The 18,734-nt window shown below is 42.5% G+C and overlaps 1 protein-coding gene across 4 annotated transcripts; it reads left to right on the top strand.

Annotated features, from left to right (window-relative positions):
- The first annotated feature begins 3,036 nt into the window (after window positions 1-3,036).
- Window positions 3,037-15,105, top strand: LOC139368406 (myosin light polypeptide 6). 4 transcript variants are annotated; one of them, XM_071107249.1, is made up of 6 exons: window positions 3,037-3,234; window positions 5,426-5,453; window positions 11,527-11,670; window positions 11,924-12,097; window positions 12,444-12,521; window positions 14,445-15,105. In XM_071107249.1, exons 1-6 carry the CDS (start codon window positions 3,052-3,054, stop codon window positions 14,471-14,473), a joined length of 636 nt encoding a protein of 211 aa, XP_070963350.1. In that variant the 5' UTR covers window positions 3,037-3,051; the 3' UTR covers window positions 14,474-15,105. The 4 variants fall into 4 exon arrangements, with proteins under 4 accessions (XP_070963350.1, XP_070963349.1, XP_070963352.1 ...); XM_071107248.1 differs by having other exon boundaries at window positions 11,527-11,676; XM_071107251.1 differs by lacking the exons at window positions 3,037-3,234; window positions 5,426-5,453 and adding exons at window positions 4,586-4,735; window positions 5,178-5,205.
- The last annotated feature ends 3,629 nt before the right edge of the window (window positions 15,106-18,734 follow it).

The following is an 18,734-nucleotide window of genomic DNA, read 5'->3' as shown; positions in this document are numbered from 1 at the left end:
AGACACTGTAGCTGACTATTTTCCACTCCTATATGTCATATTTTTAATCTGACTCATGATGAAAGTGTTTGTCCTCAGGCCTGGAGGGAAGCCTCAGTTATTCAACTACCCAAGAGTGGTAAAACAGCCTTCACTGGTTCTAACAGCAGACCTATCAACTTGCTACCAACTCTTAGCTGTTGGCAAAAATAGTGTTTGACCAAATACAATGCTATTTCTCTGTAAAGAAAATTAAGAAGGGCATTCAACATGTCCTACACTGACACAGGTGACTGATGATTGGTTGAATGATAATAATAAGATTGTGGGAGCTGTACTGTTAGATTTCAGTGCAGCCTTTGATATTATTGACCATAACCTGTTGTTGAGAAAATGTATGTGTTATAGCTTATCAAGCTCTGCCATATCGTGGATTCAGAACTATCTATCTAATAGAACTCGGAGGGTTTTCTTCAATGGAAGCTCCTCTAATGTCAAACATGTAAAGTGTGGTGTACCGCATGTCAGCTCTCTAGGCCCTCTACTCTATTCCTCTACTGGAATTAAATAAAGCATGTGTGTCCATGTATGCTGATGATTCAACTATATACGCATCAGCAACCATAACTAATGAAGTCAGTTTTGCAGTCAGCTTTGGAATGGGTGGCCAGTAATAAACTGGTCCTGAATGTCTCTAAGAGCATTGTATTTGGTACAAATGATTCCCTAAGTTTTAGACCTCAGCTGAATCTGGTAAGGAATGGTGTGGCTATTGAGGAGACTAAATTACTTGGTGTTACCGTAGATTGTAAACTGTCATGGTCAAAACATATAGATTCAATGGTTGTAAAGGTGGGGAGAGGTCTGTCCGTAATAAAGAGATGCTCTGCATTTTTGACACCACACTCCACAAAACAAGTCCTACAGGGTCTAGTTTTATCTTTATTATTATCCAGTCATATGGTCAAGTGCTGCAAAGAAAGACCTAGTTAAGCTGCAACTGGCCCAGAACATAATCTTTTAGTAAATTAACTTATATCGGAATTCTACAAACATATACTTTTTTTCTCCAAATTACTCAAAATAAGAGACTTCAAATGTTTAATGTTCCATTTATATAACATTAACACAGGTGAACCGAACACCTTGCTGTACATAAAATGATTGATTATTACCATATTCATGTTTGACATATGATCTGCTTCTCCAATGGAATAATACCCAGCCACTGTCAGGATGAATAATCCACACAGGGTGAACTTTGTTTTTGAGAGCATCTAAATCTGGCAAAAATCTATGTACGGTTTGACACAATGCCTTTTCACACCTCCAGTATGCCTGTATGTGTGTGTGAGAGAGAAAGAGAGAGAAAGAAAGAGCGAGAGAGAGAGAGAGAGAGAGAGAGAGAGAGAGAGAGAGAGAGAAAGTGCCACGCCCTGACCTTGGAGAGCCTTTTTATTTCTCTATTTGGATAGGTCGGGGTGTGATTTGGGTGGGCATTTTAGTTTTTCTATTCCTTTGTTGGCCGGGTATGGTTCCCAATCAGAGGCAGCTGTCTATCGTTGTCTCTGACAGAGAACGAGAGAGAAAGAGAGAGAGAGAGAGCCACAGAAACAGAATGAGAGAGAGACACACAGAAACAGAATGAGAGAGATAGAGCCACAGAAACAGAATGAGAGAGAGAGAGCCACAGAAACAGAATGAGAGAGAGAGCCACAGAAACAGAATGAGAGAGATAGAGCCACAGAAACAGAATGAGAGAGAGAGAGCCACAGAAACAGAATGAGAGAGAGAGCCACAGAAACAGAATGAGAGAGAGAGCCACAGAAACAGAATGAGAGAGAGAGACACAGAAACAGAATGAGAGGGAGGGAGCCACAGAAACAGAATGAGAGAGAGAGAGACACAGAAACAGAATGAGAGAGAGCCACAGAAACAGAATGAGAGATAGAGAGCCACAGAAACTGAATGAGAGAGAAAGAGCCACAGAAACAGAATAAGAGAGAAAGAGCCACAGAAACAGAATGAGAGATACTTGAAATTGGATTGAAATTGAATTGAATTGAGAAAGAGAGAGACACAGAAACAGAGAGAGAGTGAGAGAGACAGCAATAGAGAGAGAGAAACACACACTAGGAGACACAGAGAGAGAAATGTGCATAACACGTCATGACAATGAAGCAAATTTACATTGAAATTGAATTGAGAGTGTCCTCAGTTTCTGTGCATGGCAGATCTGATTCTAAAATCACCACAGGAAGGAAGGAAGGAAGGAAGGAAGGAAGGAAGGAAGGAAGGAAGGAAGGAAGGAAGGAAGGAAGGAAGGAAGGAAGGAAGGAAGGAATATCTGGGGAATAAAGAGAATATTTATTATTCCAGATTCCAAAATAGAACATTATATTTGTAGCTTTACTGGCTGTATCAAGTCATATTGTTACGCAAATAGACACAACACACACACCCAAACCGCTTCACAGTATAATTAGTGGCAGGTGTATAGGTGATGATGTGGATAATAATCCAGGAATACTGAGCTCACTTACACAAACAAGCATACTCACTGACTCACCCACCTGCCTTTCTGACCCATATAAAATGTGTGCTTTCTCTCTATAGCTGCGCCCCCTCCTCATTCGACTCTCCCTCTCATCTCCACTCCTACGCGGCTCAATCTCAGCGTCACTTACATGCTCTTCTCTTCTATACAACCACCTCTCTCTGCCTGATCCACCTGCCTGTCCCCAGGCAACTATACTCATCCCTCTCTCTCGGCCTCTTTATCTCTCTCTCTCTCTTCTCTATCCGTCTCTCGCTCCCTCTTTCTAAATATATCCCTCTCTCTCCACTGTCTCTCTCCACTATCTCCCTCTATTTATAGACTTACCTCTCCATTTCTCTCTCTCTCTAGCTCTCTCGCCATCTCTCCCTCCCTCTTTTCCTCTCTCTCTCACTCCCGTACACATCTGACACACTTTCTCTATTTCTGCCTCCACTCCTCTCAGCAACCACATTAGTAACCAGTACAGGGAACACCGTGCGAGAGCGACAGAAGTACTGTTACGAACTCCAGAAATGGCCCCAAAAAGAGAACCATCTATTAAGAAGACTCCATCGCCTGTGGCCCAGCAGCCCAGACTAGGGCCTCCTTTCCCTTGCCTCTCCTCAGCTAACCCTGCCCAGCCAAGGTCAGCTCCTGAACAGAAACCCAGGATGCTGCGACCCTCTGATTCTCCATTTGACCCCAGCACCATGGAGGTGAGTAGAGGTGCCTCCCACAGCACCCAACTCTGTGTGTGTGTGTGTGTGTGTGACAGCAATGACAGAGCTTATGTGGAACGCAATCCTAAAATCTAGATCAGTGGAAGTCTCTTTACAAAATGTATCGATACAGTGCTGAATAACTACTATGACTAATAGGGCATGCTGAAAATAGCCCAATGCTCCCATGCCATAATAGACTGGAAAGTAGGCAGAGCGATAGTCTGTTTCTTGAGACGCAAGCATTCAATCCATTTTGAAATATGCAGTTTACTACTATTGTTTTGTCCTGGGAAAATGTTCAAGGCACAAAGCATCTCAAATTATGTTTCTCTTATGTTTCTCAATAGCATGATGTGCTTACAAAGCGGACTCCACAAATCCTCTTCCAAATAATCTTCCTATTGTCTTATGCGAGACTAATAGGAACCAAACTACCAGTATCATTCTGGGATAAAGATGAGTTGAGAACTAGGGCACTGCTATAGAAGCTGTCTGTGACTGACCTCCTCTGGGAGGGAGTGTGCTTATTTCTCTCCAGGAGATACTCAGATATAACCTTGGGGGGGGGGGAGTGAAAGGAGATTAAATAAACTAGTTTTCTTTCCTTTATAAAAATGTTCGATCAGAAATGTAAAATCACAGAGACATCACAATTGGTAGACCTATATTTGTGTTTCATCCACATTAGGCCTGTCACTCTGTTATGAAACATCCATAGCTTTGCTCTCATCCATGCTTTGTATGTTACTTTGCAATAGAATTGATGGTCTGCTGCATGTCTGTGTTGCGAGAGTTTATAAAGGGGTCAATATACCAATAGACTGTAAACACTCCTTGGCACTTTGTCCTCATTGATCAGAGGACTAGACAGGTTGTGGCCTAGTCAATGAGCTAGTCTCCGAACCTAAGGAATCCAACACCATTTCTAGAACAGGCCAAAGTGAAACATACATTCAGAGTGTAATGTAGCTAGGCCTAGGACAGTTTCAAAATGTTTTACCACGGATAAAAGAGGAAATTAGAAGGGCTAGTTATATATATAATAATGCTCCTGAGTGGCGCAGCGGTCTAAATCTCTGCATCTCAGTGCAAGAGCCATCACTACAGCCCCTGGTTCGAATCCAGGCTGTATCACATCCGGCCGTGATTGGGAGTCCCATAGGGCGTCGCCCAATTGACCAGGCGTCGCCAGGGTAGGCTGTCATTGTAAATAAGAATTTGTTCTTCACTGACTTCCCTAGTTAAATAAAGGTTGAATGAAAAAATATATCTTTGGTTTTACTATGGAAAAGGGCCAGGGCAGGGGCCACTCCTACCCTGGCACGGCCCCTGTCCATGGTTATGCGCACTGCGCAGATGCAGCAGAGGAGCTATGACAAGCAAGTAAACACTGCTGGGGCTGTGCTAGTACTAGTAGGGCTTTTCCTTGTTGTCGACCCCTCACATTCTTCCAGCTCCCGACGTCTTCGACAACACTCCAACAGCCACAGATATGGTGGGTTCTTCAATAACCTGTATTAACTAACTAGCCATCCACTCTAAATCCTATTCTATTTCGGGAATTGTAGCTATGTCGAATTAGCTAACAGTGCGTTAACTTTACTAGCCAGTTTCATTGAGCAGAACCAATTAGCAAGTTGGCGTTTTGTCGAAGCTAGTTAGCCAACTGGCTAACGTTAGTTGCTTACTCGCCAGTTTAGCAACCCTAGCTTATTGATATAAAGTGGCATACCAGTAGCTAAATCTCAATACAATTTGCCATTGTCTCCAAATGTCACCCAGATGTTAGTATTTCTCACTGACTAGTAACGTTAGCTAGCTAGTTCCTAGAGGGTGTGATAGAAAGTTGTCTGCCTAGCTAGCTAGCCACAGGTCTTTCGCAACAGGATTTTACAATATCATAGTAGCTAGCTAACTTTTTATCTTTCTTTGAACAGTCTGACTTCTCAGAAGATCAAATCATGGGTGAGTTACACATTTTGCTAACTAGATTAGCTAGCTAGCTAATTTTCCCAAACTTGACCAACTATTGCATGTTGCCATCAACTCAGACAAATGCCACTTATTTTTCCTTCTTGCTCGTCTTACTTTGTCTTTACTGGCTATCATCTGCTTTATGCCTTGTCTGTCATTCCTCCTATAGTAGCAAAGTTACCACTCTTTCCCTACTGCTTGTTCTTTCCAGATTGAGTTTAACCTGGATCAAATACACGGTGAGTTATCGGCGAACGACCCTAAAATTTGTCCCCTGAGTCTTGGACCTGAATCTAACCGTGTTTAAGGCATGTTGTTGGTCTGATACGGTTGCAGTCACACCATGGATATTACGTAACAAGGTGTCTCTGGTATATTTTAATGACAGACTGAGTCTTACCTGTTATTTTAGCCCATTGTGTCATGTCTGTTTCCTGTTTTTTTTTAAACTGTCAGTAGAAAGTCTGTTTTTATACCTAGTTTCATCGGCGTTAGCTCAGATCCAGTATACAAGGTAGTAATAGGCTCCTGGTGTGTTTGTTAGTGCATTTCTATAGACAGGAAATGCACCTTGTGCATACCATAGGTTGTCACTCCACGTTCTGTGTTTGCATCAATCTGCATACATTCCCAATTGTCCCGTTCCCATGTACCATAAAAGTTTGCATGCTATCTTACTAGCTTGTCATCTCCCCTGGAGTGTTCCCTTTCCTTTTTTGGAGTTAGACACAGACTAGTAGATGAGTCTTCTCCACTCCCTGGCTTGTTTAATCATGGTTGACAATACAGGCAAACTCTGTCCCTCGCTCCTCCATGACCTAATATGGTGTTGGGAAATGGAACTCAGCGGGCCATGGGGGAAGAGGGAGGCACATTCCTGAGAACAGGAAAAATTACAACAGACCACTGCTGTGTTTGCCTGTAGTTCTGAAGGGATATCCCATACTCTGCAGGCCAGGGTTGCGGTCAATTACACTTCAATTCAGTCAATTTGGGAAGTATATGGACACTTAATTTAAATGTACTTCCTTTTCAGTTTATTTCCTGATTTCACAGAATTGAACAGGAATTGGTCCTAGAACCGAGAGACCACCACCAAGCGCTTACATAATTTCTCCTTCTAGGCCTTTTAGTTGCTTATGGGCCCTTTCTAGTTAGTTCGGCCAGCTTCTTTATAAGACTTTGCTACTACTAATCAACTTGTTTGTTTTAAGGAAATGTTCAGCTGAATAGTAAAACAATGAAACCAAATGGACTGATCTCAATAACCTATGGTTGAGATGCTTTGGCATTGTCATTGCTTCTAACACTGTCTGCTACGGATTTAGTGTTTTCTGTGTCCTACACTAATACTCAGTAGAAACCTGCATGCCTCCTTGGAAGGCTTCGATAACATCTCCCGACCTTATATTACGCAGACCTATTTAAGGTCATCAAATATTCAGATGGAAGTAAATGCACAAAAGAGATTAGGACATTTGAGAACTTACTGGTGCGAAGACTCAAGTGTTGGTTACATAGGAATTCATATCAGATTTTTTTTCCCCCCCTTGTTGATATTTGAGTCTACAGTGTTAGCTTAATTAGGCACATTTACAAAGCTCATGATAGTTAGTGTAGGCAGTAGCAGATGAGCCTCTTGTGGCTGTTTAGTTTGACTTTTTGTCATTACTTGTTAATGTGGATGCGGACTAGGCTAATTCCCTTAGTGAACTGGGTGTTGTGCCATTAAAGGGGGAACCGTTGTCTACAGTGAATCATTTTCCCCAGCCTTGCTTAGGTAATAACACCTGAGCAGAATGACTTCTTCCCCCGTCTACGCTGCTGGCCTCAATTAACCCAAACATCCCTCGTTATCCAGGGTAGAGTCTGATAGGCGCCTTCGTGTAAAATGAGCTGGCTTCTGTCGAAATCACACGGAGAGACCCCGTCAATGGCGCAAAATTTGCGCGCGAGAGTAGCCAGCGTCAATTCACATACACTGCGAAGCCAACGGAATTGTCATGAAAATCCACAATAAACAGTTGTATTTGTTCGCTATGTAGCCCCTGGGAGGTATTATTGTGAGTTCCTTTTGACTCCCTTTAGATGTCGTACGCAAGCCGCCGTACCTATGCTGAAGTCTTATTGCTTTGCTAGCTTTTTGGTATTTTATTAGGGTCCCCATTAGCTGTTGCAAAAGCAGCAGCTACTCTTCCTGGGGTCCACATGAAACACAATACAAAATGACGTAATACAGAACATCATTAGACAAGAACAGCTCAAGGACAGAACTACATACATTTTTAAAGGCACACAGCCTACATATCAATGGATACACACTAACTATCTAGGTGAAATAGGGGAGAGGCGTTGTGTTGCTTTATCTGTTTTTTGAAACCAGGTTTGCTGTTTATTTGAGCAATATGAGATGGAAGGAAGTTCCATGCAATAAAGGCTCTATAATACTGTATGTTTTCTTGAATTTGTTCTGTATTTGGGGAAAAGACCCCTGGTGGCATGTCTGGCGGGTGTGTGTGTCAGAGCTGTGTGTAAGTTGACTATGCAAACAACTTATGGATTTTCAACACAAATGTTTCTTATTAAAAGAAGTGATGCAGTCAGTCTCTCCTCAACTCGTAGCCAAGAGAGACTGACATACATACTATTAATATCAGCCCTCTGATTACAATTAAGAGCAAAACATGCCGCTCTGTTCTGGGCCAGCTGCAGCTTAACTAGGTCTTTCCTTGCAGCACTGGACCACACGACTAGACAATAATCAAGATTAGACAAAACTAGAGCCTGCAGAACTTGCTTTTTGGAGTGTGGTGTCAAAAAAGCAGAGCGTCTTTTTTTATTATGGCTAGACCTCTCCCCATCTTTATAACCATTGAATCTATATGTTTTATCATGACAGTTTACAATCTAAAGTAACGGCAAGTAATTTAGTCTCCTCAACTTGTTCAACAGCCACACCATTCATTACCTTATTCAGCTGAGGTTAAGAACTTAAGGAATGATTTGTACCAAGTATTTTTGGCAGCATGAGTGAAGGAGGCTTTGTTGCGAAATAGGAAGCCGATTCTATAATTAATTTTGGATTGGAGATGCTTAATGTGAATTTGGAAGGAGAGATTACAGTCTAACCAGACACCTAGGTATTTGTAGTTGTCCACCTAATATAAGTCAGAACCGTCCAGAGTAATGATGCTAGTCTGGCGGGAGGGTGCATGCAGCAATCGGTTGAAGAGCATGCATTTAGTTTTACTAGCATTTAAAAGCAGTTGGAGGCCACGGAAGGAGTGTTGTATGGCATTGAAGCTCATTTGGAGGTTTGTGAGCACAGTGTCCAAAGAAGGGCCAATGTACACAGAATGGTGTCTGTGTAGAGGTGGATCAGAGACTCACCAGCAGCAAGAGCAACATCATTGATGTATACAGAGAAGAGAGTCAGCCCGAGAATTAAACCCTGTGGCACCCCCATAGAGACTGCCAGAGGTCTCCAATTTGACACACTGAACTCTGTCAGAGAAGTAGTTGGTGAACCAGGCGAGGCAGTCATTTGAGAAGCCGAGGCTGTTGAGTCTGCCGATAAGAATGTGGTGATTGACAGTCGAAAGCCTTGGCCAGGTCGATGAAGAATGTTGCACAGTACTATCTTTTATCGATGGCGGTTATGATATTGTTTAGGACCCTGAGCGTGGCTGAGGCACCCATGACCAGCTCGTAAACCAGATTGCATAGTGGAGAAGGTACGGTGGGATTCGAAATGGTCGGTGATCTGTTTTAACTTGGCTTTTGAAGATTTTGGAAAGGCAGGTCAGGATGGATATAGGTCTATAACAATTTGGGTCTAAAGTGTCCCCCTTTGAAGTGGGGGATGACCGTGGCAGTTTTCCAATCTTTGGGGATCTCAGATCTCAAAGAGAGGTTGAATAGGCTAGTAATAGGGGTTGCAACAATTGCGACGGATCATTTTAGAAAGAGAGGGTCTAGATTGTCTAGCCCAGCTGATTTGTAGGGATCCAGATTTTGCATCTCTTTTAGAACATCAGCTGTCTGGATTTGGGTGAAGGAGAAGTGGGGAGGGGGCTTGGGCACATTGCTGCAGGGGGTGCTGAGATGTTGGTAGGGGTAGCCAGGTGGAAAGCATGGCCAGCTGTAGAAAAATGCTTGTTGAAATGATCGATTATCATAGATTTATTGGTGGTGACAATGTGTCCTATCCTCAGTGCAGTGGGCGGCTGGGAGGAGGTGCTCTTATTCTCCATGGACTTTAGTGTCCCAAAACTTTTTGGAATTAGTGCTACAGGATGCAAATTTCTGTTTTGAAAAGCTAGCCTTAGCTTTCCTAACTGACTGAGTATATTGGTTCCTGACTTCCCTCAAAAGTTGCATATCGCGGGGGATGTTTGATGCTAATGAAGAACACCACAGGATGTTTTTGTGCTGTTCAAAGGCAGTCAAGTCTGGGATGAACCAAGGGCTATATCTGTTCTTACTTCAACATTTTTGGGATGGGGCATGCTTTTTTTAAGATGGTGAGGAAAGCACTTTTAAAGAGCAACCAGGCATCCTTTTCTGACGGGATGAGGTCAATATCCTTCCAGGATACCCGGGCCAGGTCGATTATAAAGGCCTGCTCATTGAAGTGTTTTAGGGAGGGTTTGACAGTGATGAGGGGTGGTTGTTTGCCCGCGACCCATTACGCATGCAGGAAATGTGGCAATGATCGCTGGGATCCTGGTTGAAGACAGCAGAGGTGTATTTAGAGGGCAAGTTGGTCAGGAGGATATCTAAGAGTGGGCCCATGGTTACGAATTTAGGGTTGTACCTCATAGGTTCCTTGATCATTTGTGTAAGATTGAGGGCATTTAGCTTAGATTGTAGGAAGGCCGGGGTTATAAGCATGTCCCAGTTTAGGTCACCTAACAGTACAAACTCTGAATTGATTGCGCGCCCCCCCATTGATCTTCACATATGGTGTCCAGGGCACAGCTGGGGGCTGAAGGGGGTCTAACATGTGGCAACGGTGAGAGACTTGTTTCTGGAATGGTGGATTTTTAGAAGTAGAAGCTCAAATTGTTCGGGCACAGACCTGGATAGTATGACAGAACTCTGCAGGCTATCTCTGCAGTAGATTGGAACTCCGCCCGCTTTGGCATTTCTATCTTGTCGGAAAATGTTATAGTTAGGGATAGAAATTTCAGGATTTTTGGTGGCCTTCCTAAGCCAGGATTCAGACACGGCTAGGACATCCGGGTTGGCGGCGTGTGCTATAGCAGTGAGTAAAACAAACATGGACACCCATGCTTTGTTTAATGCCAGTGGCAGGTCATTGGTAAAAATAGAAGAGTAGAGGGTCTAGAGAGCTGCCCTGCGGTACACCACACTTTACATGTTTGACATTAGAGACGCTTCAATTAAAGAAAACCCTTTGAGTTCTATTAGATAGATAGCTCTGAATCCACAATATGGCAGAGGTTGAAAAGCCATAGCACAACATCACAAGGATGTTGTAGCTAATTAACCTTACTTGTAAACAACCAAGTCTCATTCTTCTACAAACAGTGACATTATTCTCTCTTGAAATCGGAGTCCTTGGGTTTTGTTTAGGCTATAAGCCTGTGACACAAAGCACAAAGCTGCGTTTAAAAATTTTAAAAAACAATGTAGCCTATTTGACTGATGAACCTTAGCTTGCAGGCAAATACATTTTAAACTACATCTTTAGTCTACTTAGCATAGGGAAGATCATAACAATTCCTATTCTGCACACGACCCTCTACACAATTTCTTCTTATTAAATAGACTTGCTTTCTAGGTTGACGCTTGCGGTCCATCTATTTTCTCTCATTAACTCGTATGCATTCTATTTCCAGTGTGAGCACGCTCGTTCATTCGCTTTAAAAAAGCTTTTTGTTTGAATTGGGCTTTAGGCTACCCACTTCACTGTAGTTGGTGCTATCTAATTTTACTTTCCTATGTGCCACCATGTTGATCCCGCTGGTCAGGTGAAGGGAGACCATGATTCGTTCATTAATGGAATAAGCTGATGTTAAAACCATGCCAAGTTCACTAACCTGTTATTCTGGCTAAAACTACCTGAAGTAATACACGCATTATCAGTTGTTATCATATTGATTGGTGTCTTTTTTTTCTCTGGCCTCTGTCTTTACATATCCAACCTCTCTTGCATTTCCAACTTGTTCACCGTCTTCCCGTCTTGAAATGTTTTTCCATCCATCTCCTCCTAACCATTTAACATCCCTCTCCCAAACCCACTCCTTCTCTCCTCACACTCAACCATATCTCCCTCCCTCCTTCTAGAGTTTAAGGAGGCTTTCCTCCTCTTCGACAGAACCGGCGATGGGAAGATCAGTTACAGTCAGTGCGGCGACGTCATGCGGGCGTTGGGCCAGAACCCCGTCAATGCAGAGGTCCTCAAGGTCCTGGGCAACCCCAAGGCTGAGGGTGAGGGTGAGATACAATAGAATACTGTATACTAGTATTCTATTTCATTCTGTGCCCTAAACATATCTCTCTATCAAAACTTGTTTGGACCAGGGTTCTTTGAATTTTCACAAGCGAAGGTGTTATCCGATGCCAAAATGATCTTAACCGCCTTTGACCTAGCGATCACTCTTGTGCTGAAAGGGTTGTAATGGTTAGACCCCTGTGTTCATTCATATCATCAATTAATTAATTTCCTCCACTTCTACTTCAGAGATGAACCACAAGATGCTTGACTTTGAGCAGTTCCTGCCCATGCTGCAGGCCATCGCTAAGAATAAGGACCAGGGCTCCTTTGAGGATTTCGTTGAGGGACTGCGAGTCTTTGATAAGGAGGGCAACGGCACCGTAATGGGGGCAGAGCTGCGTCACGTCCTCACCACACTAGGTGGGTTACTGGAGCGTCATTCTTTTACTCTCATCCACATCTGAGGAAAGACATTTCATGTATTTAGTGCAGAATGCAAATCCCTGAGCAAAAGGTCATCTAATTTGGAAGTTGACTCAGAAAATATAAATCCCAAATGTCGCAAAGATATTCTCCGTAATGTGACACATTTTTTTTTATTTTTTTAAATCAAAGCACAAACATCAAGCCACACTTCAGATTTCAAGACGATTACTGATTTTTAAAGTGTGTTCTTTTTAAGTTCAACACCAATGAGAACACCCAACTTTTGAACATAACCGTGTAGCTATTACTTTACTAATATATGAGTTTGTCTGTCTATCAGGGGAGAAGATGACGGAGGAGGAGGTCGAGACGCTTCTTGCCGGACACGAGGATGCTAATGGCTGTATTAACTATGAAGGTGAGCGGGAGGGAGGGGAAACGGAGAATGAAAGATGGAGATAGAGGAGACACGGATGTGTTGTTGGGCCTGATTAGGTTAACAATGTATTGCAAGTACCCCACCACCCTGACACGACTTCTACTTCTAACCACAACTCCCTGGTTATGCAATGATGACCGTGCATGTTTCCTGGGCTACAGTGTGTACAAAATGAAGATATGGATGTTTTGGTGCAAAGGTTTTGTTTATGCAGGGATCAATATTGATAGCGCTATCTTGCAGGTAGCCTTGAGGTTAAGAGCATTGGGCCAGTAACCGAAAGGTCGCTGGTTCAAATCCCTGAGCTGACTAGGTGAAAAATCTCTCTGCCCTTGAGCAAGGCACTTAACCCCCATTAAGTCACTCTGGATAAGAGCATCTGCTAAATGACATCTGCTAAATGAATAAGTGGACACGTTTGTTTTTCTATAACTTTACCGTTGAAGCAGGTGGCTGAAGAATTGGACTGAGGCGGTGAAAGTACCAGAGATTACGACCTCCTGTGTCACTGCACAGCGATGCAGCTCTGCAACGTTTTGTATACAGTAACTGTTTGGTGATGGGAGAACCAGATTGTGAATACAAAAACGGAATTGGTAACATGCTGTGTGTAACTGTTCTTCCTCCACAGCGTTTGTGCGTACCATCATGTCTGGCTGAGCGCCGGTATGAGCAGGGCAGCAGAGGGTATACTGTAGAGCCTACTTGAACAACGGGCTTCTTCTCAGGCTCTCCTGCTTTTAGGCATCCCTGCAAAACATACACACAAAAGCTGTTATTTGCCTTGTAAACCCATTGTACATCTTGCAGTGGGATAGCCTGGTGAGAGAGAGCCCTGTTGTAGGGCAGTTTGGACTGGAGGTTTTGACTCGTTGGTAGACTCCCTGTTCTCTCCTGCTACCCCCTGTGTCTCTCCTACCCTGAGCCTGGCTGCTACAGCAGGCCCCTCTGCATGTCTGGATATCCCCTCTGTCTGAAGGATTAGTGGAATCTCTTTTGTATTCCTCACTTCCTCACACCTTTTCCTTCAATGCGTTTTGGAGAAGAGGAGAGTGGAAATACAATTGGTATTCACCCTATAGAGGGGTAGTTTATACATGCAGAGCACTCTAGCAGGAGTGGTTGTTGTACTCCATGTTGTGTTCAGAGCTGGGCTGGATAATGTAATTGAGCACCGTTTGCAGCAGGTTATTACCCACAATGCAATTTTCTCATTTGGGCCTCATCACATGAATTCCATGCTGCCACAAATAGGCAGTTTGCCTTGGAAGTCTCTCTGTGGAAAGCCCCTACATGAGAATTAACACTAAATTTACCATTTGAATCAATGTGAGCATATCTTATATATTCCCCCAACTCTGACATAATAGACCAGTCACTCCTCCCTTTTTACTAACCCCAGAATTGCAGTGCATTTGCTATTTTTGCTGGCGATCTCTTTTCTCCTTAAGGACACTGACTATAGCTGAGTGCTATTGTGATCTCTGTAGACCCCCGCCCCCCTCTCTTCTAATCTTTCCCCCCCTGATCTTTGCCTCATAGAGAAAACAAAGATGGTTTCTCTTCATTGACGGTCTCTTGGATCCAAGACCAGTCATCCTGGCCAAATCCATCCACTTTGGCTGACTAGGAGATACTGTAGAGATGATCGCTCAACCTCTGTCCTCCTCCCTCTCCCCCACTTTCCTCTACTCATGGACTTAGAGAAACAAGGGATGCACCTCCTACAACAGCATCCCGTTTATATAAAGTAAACAATGTTGAGGTCGAAGGGTTAATTTTCAAAACAACCAGTATGTTGCTGTATTTGGAGTTGATTTCCCCCCCCCCCCCTCCCCAATTAGCTGTGAATTGGGATTCTAATGTTGTTTTTTTCTCTCTTCCTCTTTCTTTACATCACAGAACTCGTCCGGATGGTCATGAGCGGTTGAAGATCGGGAAGAACATTCCTTCCTATTCTTCGTTTTCACCCTGTTTATTTCTGTGACGCATTTCCCCTCCTTTTTGCAACTAGTTTCCAGTCCTGCCCGTTTCCTGTGCAATTTTATTAGTTCTTCACGTCTTTTTTTTTATTTTTTTCGAAAGTGCCTTTACATGCCCAAGTTAAGACCATTAGCGACCCAAGCTTATTTAAAAAAAATGTTTTATGCGTCAGCCTGGTCCATTGAATTAAGAATAAGACCAACTTGCATGTAATTAGAAGCTTGTGTGCTGCTGGCGTGACCAGCAATAACATTCCGAGAGAGAGCACTTCATACTAACTGTTTGCACCGTCTTGCCAGTTGCCAACTCTGTCAATGGTATGACAGTGACAGCAATGGAGTTGTCGAGACGGCCCAAAAAGGATCTGAGACCAGGCTAATGAAGACTTGCTTTGGCTGGGAATGTCTCCCTTCCTATCGCTGCCAGAGCTATGCAGTTAGTTAACCAATATGTATAAGAAGCCATACAATCATGACGACATAGAAATCCATATGCGGTTCAGTGGATTTTTTTCCTTTTTTCTTCCATTTATTTGTTGCAGCGTTCAAATAAAAAAAAAAAAAATTCTGAAGAAAAAAAAGTGCTTTTTTTCTAACAAATTAAAATTGTGAACATGATTTGACAGGGTGAACACCTATGAGTGTTTATTGTACAATAATTTTAGCTCCACAAATGTTTAACTGACTCATTTTGTCTTTTAACTAGTGCTCAAAAATGTGTTGCCATCTATTGAGTGGGCACAAGAGGGCAGTGTTGTGTCTGTTGCAAAAAGACCATTCGTACTCAGCACATCCAAGAAACGTCTACTGCATGTTTTGTGAATGACATGTTAGGCGGTAACCATAAACCCACAATGAAACCATAACTAATTTAATGACTACAATTCTAAAAGTCTGCTTTTTATTGAATATTGTCATTATGAGTTTGTACTGTTATTTATTTTATTTTACCTTTATTTAACCAGGCAAGTCAGTTAAGAACAAATTCTTATTTTCAATGACGGCCTGGGAACAGTGGGTTAACTGCCTGTTCAGGGGCAGAACGACAGATTTTGTACCTTGTCAGCTCGGGGGTTTGAACTCGCAACCTTCCGGTTACTAGTCCAACGCTCTAACCACTAGGCTACCCTGCCGCTGTTGAAGGCACTCAATGGGAATAGTTTTCTTCATATTACATGTTTCTATAGTTACGAAGTTCTCTTGTAACCAGTGTAATATTGTTCTTAAGAGCTTTTGTGTATTTACAACCACTTCAACCTCAACTTTCCTTGGCTCTGACTGAATTTTAAAAAGATAATTATTGCGTTGAGATTGTACTACAGTTAGCTGATCAGTGTCTGATCCTGTATGACAGTGTTCTCGATTGGAACATGAAACTGTATGACAGTGTTCTGGAACATTCCCAGTAGAATCCTGTATGTTATGTTGCTTAGTGTGCCAAGACCGATTCCTCTCTGGCTTCCTGACCTTTTCCTTTATTCCCCTCACAACCAGTCAACTATTTCCTCTCATTAGGTACCAAGAGATCTATCGGTGTGTGTGCGTGCAAAAGGTAAGGTATCATAGCACAGGGGTGAATAGGTTGTCCACTAATTACTGAGCGTATGTGCACAGGCCTGTGTTTGTGTTGGATGTAAGTCAAGTGTATTGATTATTTTAAACCTGCAATTTGTGAGCGTGTGATCCTCGTGGCTCTGCATTCGACAGGGGAACCTCTAATGGCCTGCAACCTGCCTCAAAACCTCTCCACCAATTAATTTTACACTGGAATCTATCTGCCAGGACTACTGGAGAGAGCAAGCCAGGGGGCTGAGCACACACACACTTTCGCTTTCTGTATTTTACTCACACACACATGCACACTCTCCCTTGCACACACGCAAAGATCCCCCACTCGTTCCCATAGGCAACAGATTCACCAAAGCCCTTTAAATCCAGAAGGCCTCTCTCCTTTAATTAAAGGTTTCCCTCTGCTCTCTGCCAATACTACAGGTACTGTAGTATTCAAGAACCAATCAAGGAGGAGGAGACATCGTCCTCTGGATGGCTAAATATTTCAACAGTGAAATTACAATAAAAAGGAGAGGGCAAAGATTACCTTCAAGCATAAATTAGTTCAACCTCGCATTTGAAAATACTGGGAAAAAACGTGTATCTGTCTAAATGGGATACATATCACTGGAGAATCCCAGAGATAAATGTCTCAATTAGCCTAGTAATTACCAGACTGATTACCACTGCGTGGCGAACATGTATGCGAACTTGTGAGATCAGGCTGCTTGCGAGGCTGTCTCAATGCCAATAATAGTTATAGCTAAGCTAGGATTATTATTGAAAAATTAAGATGATAATGGAAGGTTTATCATTCAGCCAAATTGATTTTTGGACTCAATTGGTATAGCACAGCTCTTGCACCACCAGGGTCGTAGGGTCTGATTCCTATTGGCGCAACACATGACTGTAAATCGCTTTGGATAAAAGCATAGGCTAAATATATACACACAATTAAATCATTTAGAGAGTAACAATGACCGTTTGTGGTAAATTCTCCATGCATATAATTCATGTATATGTTCATTTCCCGTCATTACCAGGCTTACATATTGATTTATTCTCTGAGAAAGTGACAGAAGCATGGGACTGACTATTGATTTTTTTTTAAAGCCAGTTCAATAATCTGCTTCTAATGGTGTACTTTTCAACTCTAGCTAATCATGCGTTTTACGTGACACGTTAAGCACAGACACAGAAATCAAGATCACTTCAAATATAATGTTGTTTTGATTTACCACGCCACAATTCCATAGGCTCTCCATACATGTGTGAAGAGTAATATAGCTTATTCATCCTTATCATAATTATTTAGGAAGCATTTAAATAACATCCTAGATTTACCGAAGGTTACACGTGGTTTGTTGTGACAGCTAATACCTGTTGTTACGGGTCATACGGATGACATAATAGTGCGTCCTAGAGCTTCAAATCCACATGCCTTAAACACCTGATACTTTTAAACAATGTTACACTTCATGTCCGTTTAGTTCTGTCAAGATAGATATCCTTGCCATTTAAAAAAGTTACATATTGGATGGATTTTTTAGAGCACGGTGTATCTTCTACAGCACTGGTCAATATATATTAATGTTTCATTGTAAGGCTGTGTCTTAACTAGACATATTGGAAATCCATTTAGAGAAAGGTTGGTCCGAGGCAGTGGCCACCCGTTGGGAGTTCGATCCCAATCCTCTCTCTCTCGCGCACAACCACACACAGCCATACTGCTCACAGGTCACATTTCCAATTCCACACAGACAGTTCAAGCACCAAGCAGTCACTCCAAATCACTCCAAACCAGACATGTAAGAATAGTGAAGTGAACAGCAGTGTTGTTGTTATAGATATTTTAATAGCAATTCCGTGTACAACTTGGAAGCAACAGCTTGTCAGCCTTTTGTCCCAATGGTACAGAGAGTAGAGTAGTGTTTATACACATCAGATGGTTTTACATAATACTAAAAACTCATGTTAGCTCCCAAAGCTAACGCCTCGGGCTTTAGCTCAGTGGGATAACACGATCTTTCATCACACACTCACAATCCGGTTTTAATAACCAGTTCCTCTCACTCCGAATGTGTAATGGGTAGAACTAATGATCTTGGTTATACTATATGTACAGTTCACAATGTAAGTAGAAGAGAGACATGGAATATGCTGTATAATTCAATGTACCAAGTGTTAGTGCACCTATACTGCGCCCAATTTTCCCGATAGCGATGGGATTTGGGTTTACGAGTGTTTTAGAGATGTAACATACCTAAAAACCCCACGCAGAGAAAACGTTCGCTGTCTGTAGTTGAGGCATGTGTCGATACTGATAGGATCGAAAGAAATTCAACGCTGGTTTCGGATCAGCTTTCTCCATTTAAGTCTTACCTTAAATTTTGAATTATTCCACAATTCTGACGACGGATCAGCTCCTAGACAGATATGATCAACTACGGCTGCAAATATCGAGGCGTCTTATTCTAATGCTTACCCTATAATAATGCACCAAATCAAGATTTCGGCACATCATTGAGCACGTTAGGCTACACATCATTAACTATATTGAGACAAATTACAGACAGTAAGTACCCTACAGTAGCAAAATATAACTCAATTGACATAGGCCTATACGCCTACTGTATCAATATTTTAACGGAGTCATCTG

This window comes from Oncorhynchus clarkii, chromosome 16 (assembly GCF_045791955.1).
Source record: "Oncorhynchus clarkii lewisi isolate Uvic-CL-2024 chromosome 16, UVic_Ocla_1.0, whole genome shotgun sequence".
Lineage (NCBI taxonomy): Eukaryota > Metazoa > Chordata > Actinopteri > Salmoniformes > Salmonidae > Oncorhynchus > Oncorhynchus clarkii.
This window is presented reverse-complemented; position numbering and strand designations above follow the sequence as displayed.

Coding starts and splice junctions, on each gene's coding strand:
- LOC139368406 (XM_071107248.1), top strand. CDS start 3,052: ATGGCCCCAAAAAGAGAACCATCTATTAAGAAGACTCCATCGCCTGTG. Junction 11,677..11,923: donor CCCCAAGGCTGAGGGTGAGG/GTGAGATACAAT, acceptor CTTCTACTTCAG/AGATGAACCACAAGATGCTT. Junction 12,098..12,443: donor TCACGTCCTCACCACACTAG/GTGGGTTACTGG, acceptor TCTGTCTATCAG/GGGAGAAGATGACGGAGGAG.